Raw genomic sequence first — 13045 nt, forward strand, 5'->3', positions numbered from 1 at the left:
CAATGACATAAGGCCAGATCGAGTTATGCTACAAAGCATGGAAAAGAAGCATAACGAGAGTTTCAGGCAGTACGCACAAAAATGGAGGGATTTGGCTGTGCAAGTTCATCCACCGTTAGATGAAAAGGAAACCTGAAAGCTCTTCGTGCAGACCCTGAAGGCTCCATACTTCGGGCACCTGGTTGCGATCACATCAGGAAGCTTTTCAGACTTGGTCATGGCCGGAGAAATGATTGAGTCAGCCATAAAGCAAGGCAAGATTAAGGATGGGGAAGCCAGTAAGAAGCCTCCTATGAGGGAGAGGGATGGAGAGGTTAACAACATCAAACACTCCAGCAAAGGTGTTACAATCTCCAGCCCAAAATCAACTACGGCTGTACCGTTAGGTACTTCTAAACAAGATTCCAGGAGGGAAAGGGAACATTTCGACCCTATTCCCATGACCTACAAAGAGCTTTACCAGCAACTTCTTGACACCCATGTGGTGTCACCATATCCAGTAGAACCCATGAAGCCCCCATACCCCAAGTGGTATGACGAGAATGCATATTGTGAATATCACGGCGGAGTCCCAGGGCACACAATTGAGAACTATTACGCATTCAAGAGGGTTGTACAAAAGATGCGTAACCAGAACTGGATCGACTTCAACAACTTGGGGGCATCCAAGTGAGGAATATCATTTCATCATTTGAGGCATTCTGTTTGACTTTGTTTTTCTTCCATTTTTTCTCAAGTTTTTGTAAAGACATTTTAATCAAATTTATGTTACTTTAAAAGATGTTAAGCAATAGATCATATTTGCAAATTTGCAATTCTTTGAATATCATCTGAATTAAGAAACTCTGTAAATGGTTCAAAGTTACAGATCTTTGACGAAGTAACAAGAACTTTGACCTTACCCAGAATATACCCTCAAACATCGTACCCTACTCTTGCAATTAACCAATATAACCTTTTCCTTTCATAAGGTGCGAACAACATGGGGCATCGTTTGCATATGACGATTACTATACTTTTTATTTAAGACGTTCAGTGATGATAATGATCTTCACAGATGGAATAGTCGAGTAAGTGAATCTAGTTTAGGTCAGTTGCTTGAAAATTGAACTCTAAAAGTGAAATTTTTGACCTTCAACAAATACCTAGGCTATAACAGGTTCTTCTTGACAATCTTAAGAAATTAAATCTGTAAAGCTGAGCTATTCCACTAAGGCAATTGGTTATAGATGAAACTTGAAAGCCCTGGCCTTATGAGTAGATTACGTTCAAACCATGACATTGCTCGGACACTTGGCAATTCGGTGTTTGCTCCACTGCTCTTGTCAGGCCGAAGACGCTGTGATGAGATGAACCCTTCAGTTAACTTGATAAGAGTGATTATAATATTAAGCTGTCCCTCTAAAGCAATTGGTTAAATGCCCCGGCTTTATGGATTCAGCTAGCCAGATAATGACAAGTAAATGAAATTTATCTAAAAAAGAAATTTTCGGTAATGTTGGACTAAGGGAGTTAAGGAACACCTGTTATAGTTGACTACACACAAGCACTCTAGAATTTCATTTTTAGACCGATATTTTTTGCACTGCCTTTGTTGGAAGAGCCTACAAAGCTTGAACAAATGAAAGATTTCAGAGGACTGAGATAAAAGGTCTAGTAATTGATCATGCTAGCTGCGTCATTTTGTCCGCACCCAATTAAAGTGCCAAAGCATGTTGCGATATTTAAAAAATGACATTTTTTTTAGAAAGGAGGCCAACCTAAAGCCGACTCGTCCCTTTGAACATTTGTCAAAGATTTGTAACTCTGAAAGCATTAAAAGAGCTCTTGATTCCTTTGATATTTTTTGAACTCACATTTGCAATTTGATTCAATTGCGAACAATTCTTTACAACATTTTTATCATTTCTCTCTCCTGAAACAAGAAAAAGGAGAAAAACGTTTTCAAACAGAACAATCTCAGATATGAAATGTCTGTAAAGCCCAAGCTCGAGAAGCAAATGGGGCACGATCGATTCCATGGACCAGATTGGCAGGCAAAGCACGAGACTCCATCCAAGAAATAACACATAATTTATTCATGTTGCATGCATCTTAGACATACTTAGGTGCATCACATTCATCATTTTAGCATACATAATTTTGCAGCTTTCAGAGTCAAGCTTCGACTTCAGGATGAAGGTTACTCGACTTGCAAGCACCTTTAAAGAACGTTGGTGTAACTCAGCAGCAAGAAGCTACACCTCAACCGACTTTGCATAACTACAGATCTCAGAACCAATTTCAGATGGGTTCGAGAACCAATTCAGATCAAATTCAGTTCAGCTCAACTCAACAATGAGCAACATGTTTTCAGTTAACACTTTCAAGCCAGATTTCAATTCCACGACGGAAGATATCCGGCTGTCAGAATTTATCAGTAGGTTTTCCCAGACCACCTGAAGAATCATGACCGTTTTCGACCCGTAAAGGGAAGCCATTTTTAAACAAACTATTTGCAGCTTAGCTCAAGGCCAGAAGGGCTATCTGCCCACCAAGACCTTCGAGTTCGACTACGCTCAGCTCCAAGGCACATCATTTGCAGTATAGCTTAAGTCGAGAAGAGCTATCTGCCAAAGACCCTTAAGTTCGATTACATTCAGCTTCAAGGGCATAACATTTACAGCATAACTCAAGGCTAGAAGGGTTATCTATGACCAAAAGACCTTCGAGTTCGACTACGCTCAGCTCAACGGCACATCATTTGCAGTATAGCTTAAGTCGAGAAGAGCTATCTGCCAAAGACCCTTAAGTTCGATTACACTCAGCTTCAAGGGCATAACATTTACAGAATAACTCAAGGCTAGAAGGGTTATCTGTTAGCAAAGACCTTTGAGTTCGACTACGCTCAGCTCCAAGGTACATCATTTGCAGAATAGCTTAAGTCAAGAAGGGCTATCTGCCAAAGACCCCCGAGTTCGATTACACTCAGCTTCGAGGGCACATCATTTGCAGCATAACTTAAGTCGAGAAGGGTTATCTGCCAACCAAAGACCTTCGAGTTCGACTACGCTCAGCTCCAAGGCATGTCATTTGCAGCACAACTTAAGTCTAGAAGGGTTGTCTGCCAACAAAAGACCTTTGAGTTCGACTACGCTCAACTCCAAGGCACATCATTTGCAGCATAGCTTAAGTCGAGAAGGGCTATATGCTAAAAACCTTCGAGTTTGACTACGCTCAGCTCCAAGGCATATCATTTGTAGCACAACTTAAGTCAAGAAGGACTATTTGTCAATAAAATTATCGAGTTCGACTCTATTCAGCTCGATGATACCTCAATCACACTACTGTCCGGCTGTAATCAAGGTTTTCAAGTCGAGAAGAAGATCTGGTTAACCATGCCTTAGTGACAGGAAACTGTTTTTTCGGCATCATAGCTTAAGTCGAGAAAAGCTATATGTCAACGAAGACCTTTCGAGTTCGGTTTCATTCAGCTCGAGGGCCTATCAAACACATGGTAGAGTCAAGGAACTACTTTCCAGTCGAATTTTAACCAATGTCTTTAAACTGAAAAGAAGACCGAAGTTGACTACAATTCGGCAGCGAGAAGCCACGTTCACATTCCAATTCCGAACTACGGATTCAATCCCATATAATTTCAAGGTGGACTCGACTTCGTGACGGAGGAGCCATCCACATCTTAATTCAACAGGGAGTTATTCTTCTCCACCGAACGAAAATTTTTGTCTTTTTAACTTTGTCCTATTTTTCGTTACTCGAAAAATGACAAAGAGGGGCAGCTGTAGACACTAATTTTCGTCCATCTTTTTTATTATTTATATATATATATATTATATAGTTTGAAATCATTTTGAAAACTATATAATATATGTTTTTTTTTTAAAAAAAACATTTTGAAAATATATAATATATAGTTTTTGAAAACATTTTTGAAAACATATATATTATATAGTTTTTGAAGTCATTTTTGAAAACATATAACATATAATTTCAAAACATTTTTGAAACTATAAGTTTGAAAATATTTTTAAAAAATATATATAATATATAATTTTAAAATATTTTTGAAAATATATATTATATAGGTTTTTGAAAAATATTTTTTATTATTATAATTGTCATTTTTTATTTTAGTATTATTATTATTTTTATCAATTTTATTTTTATTGTTCATGTCCAATAATCAATCCAGCAAAGGATCCACTAGTCTGGTTCAGTCAGATTTGAGCCTGACCCAGCCCGTCCAGGTTTAGGGTTTAGAAAACCCTGAAATGATGCCAGTCAATGCGTCGCATGGGGGAGTCAAGGGGACACGCGTGGCCAACAGCCAATACCAGAACGGCCGTCCGGGATCCCGGGACTGACCCATCCCAGGATAGCCGGTCAACCACGAACCCATAACCCCGAAATATCCGGGATCGTCCCAAAAATCACCGGAAACAGCCTCCCAACGGGCTATATAAATACCAGAGGAGAACGGTGTCAGGGGGAACCCATCAAGTATCGAGGATAGTACATCGAGAAACAACAGACCACAACCGAGTACACGAAGAACTACAACCATCACACTACACAACGGTACCCAAATCGACAGAGACAACAGCAAAAAAAATACCCACACCACAATACACATCATCTAGAGCCACAACAGCTATCAACAGTACCAAAACAAAAGCCACACACACAAGAAGCATAAAAACTGAAGCATCAACCGAAGAAACCATCGGAAAAGCGAACGGTCGTCGGAGAAGGTAAAAAGTCGAGGTTATTTTCCTAGATCTACGCCGATCTATAGGGGTCTTGGTGATTTGGGCTACGGTTTTGGTTCTACGGAGACGAGGGGAGCGTTTTGAGGTTATTTAGATTTTTTTCTGGCCACCGGAGTCGGTGGCCGGAGCGGCGGCGAACGGCGGAGTGCATGGCCGTGATATGGGGCTTGGTTCAGAGAATTGAGAGGATGTAGCGAGAGAACAGATTGTTCTCTCGTTGAGGAGAGAGAGAGGAAAATCAGAAATGGGAGATATGAAGGGGAGAAGAGCGTTTTCGTATATATATATATCAGGGGTCTATGTGCAATTAGGAGATTTTTTAATTCTCCCCGCGGTCCCTGGTAGTTTAAATCGCATTACAATCTGGTCATCACTTGTAATTTCGTCTCTGGATTCTCAATTCATTCAAATTGGTCACCTTTTACATTTTTTATATTTTGTGAATTAACCCCCCTAATTTTGTTTATTTTTTTTATATTGCAGTTCACTTTTAAAATTCATTTCAGTCCATAGGTTTCAAGCTCATTCGATTTGATCCTTTTTATTTTCATTTATCCTTTGTTTTCATTTATTCTACTTTTGCTCTTACTTTTTTTAAACTCATTTTTTTTGTTCTCTTTAATCTTTATTTATTTATTCTCTTTCTTTGACTTTTTATTTTTATTTTTATATATATATATATATATATATTTGAACTTTTTTTCGTTTCCATTTGTTTTTTTTATTTATTAACATTTATTTATTATTTTTATTTTTATTTATTTTTTACTAACATTTTTGACTTTGTGGATAAATTTTCAACCGATCAAAGGTAAGCAATTCGAATCGAGTAATTTAAATTTTAATTTAAATTTTTAATTCTTCGCAATCAAGACAACCGGCAAATTAATTGGTACCGAAAGGGCTATTCAAGGGTGCTAATCCTTCCTTGATCGTAACCGACTCCCGAACCCGACACGTCTCTGGTACAACGCAGATCAGGTAAGATGGTGTCCGACCCACCTAAATTCGTTTTAAAGTGGTCGGTGGCGACTCTAACTCAATTCATCCAAGTCGAAGCCCAATTCCGGGGCCCAACCGAAAGACGGTTACGACATCTTCAATTAACGAAACAGTCCATTAAACTATTAACGGTCGAAGTTAACAGTTAAATGACCTAATTAAAATTCAAAGTACAAATTGGGGTAGATTTGTGAATAAATATTTTTAATAAACTCAAACTACTGAAAACATATCATCAAAAGCTTCAAATAAACTATTATTAAATGAATTTCAATATCTGAGCGACCTAAATTTGGATAAGCAAGATTTGTGAGTCCTGATAGAGAGAAGTACACTACTGATCTAAGATATGAATTCTGAAAAGATTTTTAACTTCAACATGGTAAAACATTCAACAATAAGGTTCTTTTAATTCGAGAAAGATTTTATTAAAAATAAATTAAATATTTCTGATACATATAGAGTAGAAAAGCTTCTTTTAAATCGAGAAAGATTGGGCCACTCTATAAAGCAAAATTGAAAGCCCAAAATCCCAAAACATTCTTTCTTCATTAAACCCTAATCTCTTTCTTCTTTTTACTGTCGTTCACAGTCGACAATCCATACTCTCTTCCCAAATCTATTTCCGAGGCCCTCAGATACTATCTTCTGCAACGATGGCAGCCAACTACGATTACGAGGAGGCTCCAGGCACCTACGACGATGTGAACCGTCAAGACCTTGGCTACGACCCGAACTTTGTACCCGACTCCGTTAAGTCGTTCGTCGTCCACCTTTACCGTCACATTCGTGAGAAAAATGTGTACGAAATTCACCAGATGTACGATATCTCGTTCCAAACGCTCTCCGATCGTCTCTTTAAAGACACTCCTTGGCCCTCCGTCGATGCCGTTGCCCATTACGTAGATAACGACCAAGTATTTTGCCTCCTTTACCGTGAGATGTGGTTTCGCCACCTCTATGCTCGCCTATCCCCCACTCTTAAGCAGAGGATTGATTCTTGGGATAATTATTGTAGCCTCTTTCAGGTAATTACTTTTAATTTGCGTCAGTATCTATGATGTTGTGTCGTGGATTGATTTATTTGTGCTTTGGTTTTCGTTTAGGTGGTATTGCATAGGGTAGTTAACATGCAGTTACCAAATCAATGGCTATGGGACATGGTGGATGAATTTGTATACCAATTCCAAAGTTTCTGCCAATACAGGGCTAAAATGAAGAACAAAACTGAGCAAGAAATTGCTCTTCTCCGCCAATTTGACCAGGTAGTTCAATTTTCCACGAGCATAGTAGATATGAAAGCGTAGTTTTTATAGTAGTTATTGCTATTATTATTTGTTATCTATGTGGATATTTTAAGTTATTTTCCCCTTGTAGGCATGGAATGTGTATGGGGTGCTCAATTACTTGCAAGCATTTGTGGAGAAGTCAAATATTATTCAGATATTGGAGCAGGAGAAGGAGGGTGGTGAACAATTTACTGCTAATGATGGGTATGATTACAGTGGTGGAAGCAACGTCTTGAAAGTGTTGGGATACTTTAGTATGGTGGGTTTGTTACGAGTTCATTGTCTTCTGGGTGATTACCAAACGGGACTGAAGTGCCTGCTTCCTATTGACATTAGTCAACAAGGTGTTTACACCAGTGTTGTAGGAAGTCATATTGCTACCATTTATCACTATGGTTTTGCCAATCTTATGATGCGGAGGTATGCTTTTGTTTTACTTGTTAATGGCGTAAATGTTTTCTTCCTTTATAAAAGCTTTATTCAATTGTAGTTCTTTTTTAACTTAGCTTGATAACAATATATATAATCTTAATTATAGGTATGTGGAGGCTATTCGTGAATTCAATAAGATTCTCTTGTATATTTACAAGACAAAGCAATATCATCAGAAATCTCCACAGTATGAACAAATACTGAAAAAGAATGAACAGATGTATGCCTTGCTGGCAATTTGTCTTTCACTGTGTCCCCAAGCAAAACTTGTTGAGGAGACTGTGAACTCTCAATTGCGAGAGAAGTATGGTGAAAAGATGGCTAGGATGCAAAGATATGATGACGAAGCTTTTGCCATCTATGATGAGCTCTTCTCATATGCATGTCCTAAGTTCATTACACCTTCAGCTCCTAGCTTTGAGGAGCCACTTGTAAATTACAACCAGGTCACAGTTTTATCTTTTCTAGACAATTTTAAGAATGATTTTGGTGGAAGTACATTAATGAAATCATTTGTGCGTGTTCCTTTCATTATTTACATCCGAAATCCTTTAGCTATCCAACATACATGATTATATAAACTTGCCGTAGTGAGGCTTTTTCATATTTCTTTTATTGTTAATAGTTGCCTTCTAAACAAAAAATTAATACTTTGAACTGAGGTTTTGCACCCTAAGTAATGAAAAGAATGTATCTGCAATTTCATGTTTTAGATTCACAGTAATGTGGATGTATAGCTTAGGCCTAATTAATGTTGATTTATTATGTGTTAGTAGATGGTTATTTTTCCACAATCAGTCTCTGGTCCAGCAATTTATGCACCTTCATTTGATGGATCTCTGTCCCTATGTCTCCTAGACAATGCAATATCTTCCTTGACTTATTTATCGTTGGGGAAAGGAAGTAAAAAAGGCCATTTGGCATGTTGTTAAGTTTGGTCTTCTTACCTTGGCCTGTATTTCTTTTATTATATATTTTGTGTGTTTTACCTACTTCCATTTATTTACACGCAGGATGCCTACAGACTTCAGTTGAAGCTGTTTCTATATGAAGTGAAACAGCAACAGTTATTATCAAGTGTCAGGACATTTCTCAAAGTGTATTCAACTATATCTCTTGGGAAGCTTGCAAATTACATGGAAGTGGATGAGCCCACTCTGAGGTTGACAATTCTTTTTATATTCTTCTCCCGTGTTTTTATTTCAATATTTGCTTCATTTATTGTATGCTGACCTTGCGTCATGTCTTATAGGAGTATCTTGTTTACGTACAAGCACAAAACTCATGCTGTTGATTCTGATGGAAAGATCACCTCTAATGCTGATTTGGACTTCTACATTGATGATGTAGGTTAAATTTTTAGCGTGCTGGCGATTTTTTATCCACATGCTCTTGTAAAACAATATATAGATTAATATGAAGCTAGCTAATCTATGGTTTTGGATAATATTATGTTAGTCTTTTATTTGGTCTTTGGAGGTTAGAAAGAAATTCACTATTCTTCAGTATAACAGGTAATGTTTTGATTTGTTTTGATGCAGGATATGATTCATGTTGTCGAATCCAAGCCAGTTAAAAGATATGGTGATTACTTCCTGCGACAGATTGTTAAGGTATGCTATATATATCATAATTATTAATAAATATGTATGGGTTATTATTTCATGCACTGGCGGTGGAACTTTTTCCCACGAGCTGGAACTCTAAATCTGAAAGCTAACCTGAACTTAGATTGGACGCATGGCAACGTTAAAACCCTGCTTGTGGAAAAAAATTTCCACCGCAGTGCTTGAATATATATATATATAATGCTTGCATGTGCACTAATTGAGATTCATTTGTGTATTTCAACTTTCTACTGCAGCTTGAAGGAGTGGTAACTGATATGGATCGGATAAAGCTGGAATAGAGTGGCCTCCAACATGTCTTGCACAGGCTTGGCATAGTTTTCTTCTATGTTTTACTTTTATTTCACTTCTCGGCAGAAATTTATGCTATTTATATGGCATTTTTATTCCCTTGTTATTTTAATGGAATTTTGTTAGCATCCGATCTCTTGTAGTTTTTCTTTCACATGCCTGCGGTATTTAAGCTAAAAGATACAAATAATTTAATTCCTTTACGAGATCCCTGTGAGAGACTTCGAAAGGGTTTTATCCTGGTGTTTGAATTATTGCTCTCCGCGTGCTTTTAATTTTGTATCGCTGGTAGGGGTGTATATAAAATCCGAATATCCGATTTTGCGAAAAAAATATCCGAAACCGGATTTGGGAAAAACCGGTTTTTTTAACCGGATCGGATTTTTTTAAACCGGTTATTTTAACCGGTTTGGAAAAAAAACCTAGACCGGTTTTTTTACCGGATAAAAAATCGGTTTGAAAAAAATCGGTTAAAAAACCAGTTTTTATCAGATAAAAAAACCGGTATGGGTTTAAAAAATTAGCCGTTAATATTCGGTTTTTAAAAGAAACCTAGACCGGTAATTTTAATAATATTAAAATCGGTTTTTTTATAATCGGTTTTTTAAAAAAACTGGTTTTTTTAAAATCGAAACCGGTTATACCGGTTAGGATATTCGGCCCTCCAAATCGGTTAGAAACCGAATCGGTTATTTTATAAACCGGTTTTTTTTCTATGGGAAAAAACCGGATCGGATTGAAATCTGACTTCTGTGCAACCCTAATTGCTGATGATAATATAACCAGGTATTTATCAATGGCACATACAAGTTCAATAATGCAAAATGAATCCCTCCATACAAGCCAATGTGAACATATTTGTTATTTTAGACTCTGTTTAATGATGATGGGAAGTAATTCAACGATACTGTTGTAAACAATGGTAGTTTGTGACCAGAGATCTCATTTCTACCGAAAAAACGAAGAAAAACACCATACTGCTTATACTGCTGAAACCTTATCATAGACACAAGCTGAGGGAAAGACAAATCATTTCTGAAAGTATAACTACAATTTCGTGTACACTTAACAGATTTTTTCTTCTTATAACTTAGTTCATCAGATCCATTCCGTCTTTTGACAACAAATTGTAAAACTGTGCCATAATCATTTTTAGGTAAAACAATTAAATATTATTTTAAAAAATGATTATGACTTTAATTGAAAAAATTAGGTGATTTGAAATTAATTTGAATTAAATTGGATAGAGTCACCATTGACCTTTGGTTTAGGTAAATCGAATACCTAAAAAATCTTTTAAAATAATTTAAAAAAAATCGTTTTTAAAGACAAAAGTGGTCTGCGTTTACCAAAGATTTGTTTAAAATGGGTTCGGGAGTCGGTTACGTGTGGGGAAGAATTAACACCCCACAACGCCCAAAATTGGTACTGTGCGTTTACACATTGTCGTAATGATGGAAATTATAAATCGAATAGATACTTAAAGTAAGATCCATTTATTGAAATATAATTAATTTGTTTCGGATGACTTATATTATTAGGAAAAATTCTTTAACTTGAAAAGAAATCTTGAGATTAACAATCCTCCATCGGGAAAGCTAACTCGTTTATTTCTCATTAGTAAAGAATATTCCCTCATTGATAAATATGTGAATCGAATATAAATGAAATTGACATTTGCTTTCAAATAAAAGGAAATAAACAGTGAATTAAAAATAGCACATATTGCATTATTAAAACAAATTAATTAGTAAAAGAAAATAGATTTATTGAAATATTCGATCAAGTGATATTTTCCACGCCCGTTCTACAAATTTGCGTTATTGAAATATTCGAATAACATATACTAGATAAAGAAACATAATGGAAATAAATATCAATAAAAATATGCGTAATAAATATTTACATCAAACAAAATTAAGTATATTTAATTACACATGGTACAAATAAATACAGTATATTAATAAAGCATTTGAATAAAAATAATAAGACCGAAATGAACCAAATAAATAAAGATTAAGCCATACAAGGATAAACAAAGAAACCTAAACATATAGTACCCACGAAATTTAACTTGAAACCACTTAATGAACATAATGAACTCATATTAAAATATAAGACCTATAGAACAAACAAAACATTTATCTTACAAAATATTTATTGGACTAAAGCAAAAGTTAAACAAGTTTAAAAACCAGATTATAAACATTAATAATTTAATTAATAAAAACAAGGACCTAAACGAAATAAATCATAGATCAATAACCCTAATCAAATATTAAACCAAATATATTAATATAACATAACAAGACTGAAATGCATCAAACTAAGAACTAGCCAACACAAATCAACAATCCCAAAAACAAATGACAAACGTATGGTGACCAAAATAAAAAACAAAATAATTCAAATCTCAAATTCAAGTAGGCATAAATTATATTTAGGGACTAAAATAAGATATTACAGAAACATGGAGGATCAAAAAGTATTTAAACCGAAATGCTAAAACAATGACTAATATAATAGATTTACAACTATAGTGGCCAAATTCAAACAACATAAAGAACACCATACATTAAATCGGTGACTAATATGAAACTATTAAAAATACAATGCCCAAAGTCCAAACTTAATAAAAAAATAAAATGACATATAATAGCAAGACTATAAAGTAAATAATGAAATATGAGTGCTCAAAATCAAATAAAGTGAAACTTCATTAGATGGCTCAAGAATGATATTACAAAGAGATAGGGACCTAAAGTGTAGTTACCCCACACGCTGAAAATATGCAGAAGGCCCCTGTTGAAATGGCACCGTTTCGTTCAAGGTATAAATGGCCCTTTTAACCCCCAAACCGACCATTTGCTTCCATCTCCCACGAGAGAGAAGAGAGAGTAAAAGAAAGAGAGATAAAATTCTCTCCAGCTTCAACCAAAGCCTAGATTCTGGTGGGGTTCCACCGTACCGGCCACCATTGATCGGCCATCGTCGCTGGAGCGGATAAAGAAGGGTACCAACTGAAGCGCCTCAACGCCCTGGTCATGAATCCGGGGTTAGTTTCCCCAAAAAAGGGCTCAAACACTGTGAATCTACGAAGAACCCTTCGGTTCCTCTCCACTCTCTGTATTTCTCTCTCTATTTGCTTTCTTTTTTTGTTTTTTATTTCCCCCAAATCTCTCGATTTTTTTTCTCCTCTTTCATTTTTTTTTCTGGTTCGTGGCCCCCTACCTGAAGCTCTCTCCTTTTTTTTCTTTTTGTTCTAGAAACTCCCATCTCGGTTTCTCTCTCTTTTCTCCAAAACCCCCCAATGCTCTCCTCTACCCCCCTCCCCTTATCTCCTCTGTCTTCTTTTTTTTATGCTTCTCCTCTGATTGGTGATGGTTGATTGAACTCTTCGGGTAGGGTAATAATATCCTAGCTTCTAGGATAATATTTGTTTAGATTTGTTCTGACTTGGTGTGATATTTGATTTCTATCATTGTGGATGGATTCTTGATAGAAACTGGTCACTTTTGGTGAAGGGAAGGACGGCGACGGCAGTGGGACATCTCGGCTTGAACGGCTCGACGACTGAGAAGTTGAAAAGGTGGCGTGACTATTGAGCTAGTGAGAGGAAACCCTAAATTGGGTC

At 36.3% G+C, this 13045-nt stretch overlaps 1 protein-coding gene across 1 annotated transcript; it reads left to right on the forward strand.

Moving 5' to 3' along the window:
* Positions 1 to 6349: 6349 nt before the first annotated feature.
* LOC120206392 (eukaryotic translation initiation factor 3 subunit L-like) lies at positions 6350 to 9541 on the forward strand. Its single transcript, XM_039206059.1, has 8 exons — positions 6350 to 6799; positions 6878 to 7036; positions 7149 to 7480; positions 7599 to 7938; positions 8506 to 8654; positions 8745 to 8838; positions 9034 to 9105; positions 9357 to 9541. The coding sequence occupies exons 1-8, from the start codon at positions 6428 to 6430 to the stop codon at positions 9399 to 9401; spliced, it is 1563 nt and encodes a 520-aa protein (XP_039061990.1). The 5' UTR covers positions 6350 to 6427; the 3' UTR covers positions 9402 to 9541.
* Positions 9542 to 13045: the final 3504 nt, after the last annotated feature.

This window comes from Hibiscus syriacus, unplaced genomic scaffold (genome assembly GCF_006381635.1).
Source record: "Hibiscus syriacus cultivar Baekdansim isolate YM2019G1 unplaced genomic scaffold, ASM638163v2 tig00013738_pilon, whole genome shotgun sequence".
Classification (NCBI taxonomy): domain Eukaryota; kingdom Viridiplantae; phylum Streptophyta; class Magnoliopsida; order Malvales; family Malvaceae; genus Hibiscus; species Hibiscus syriacus.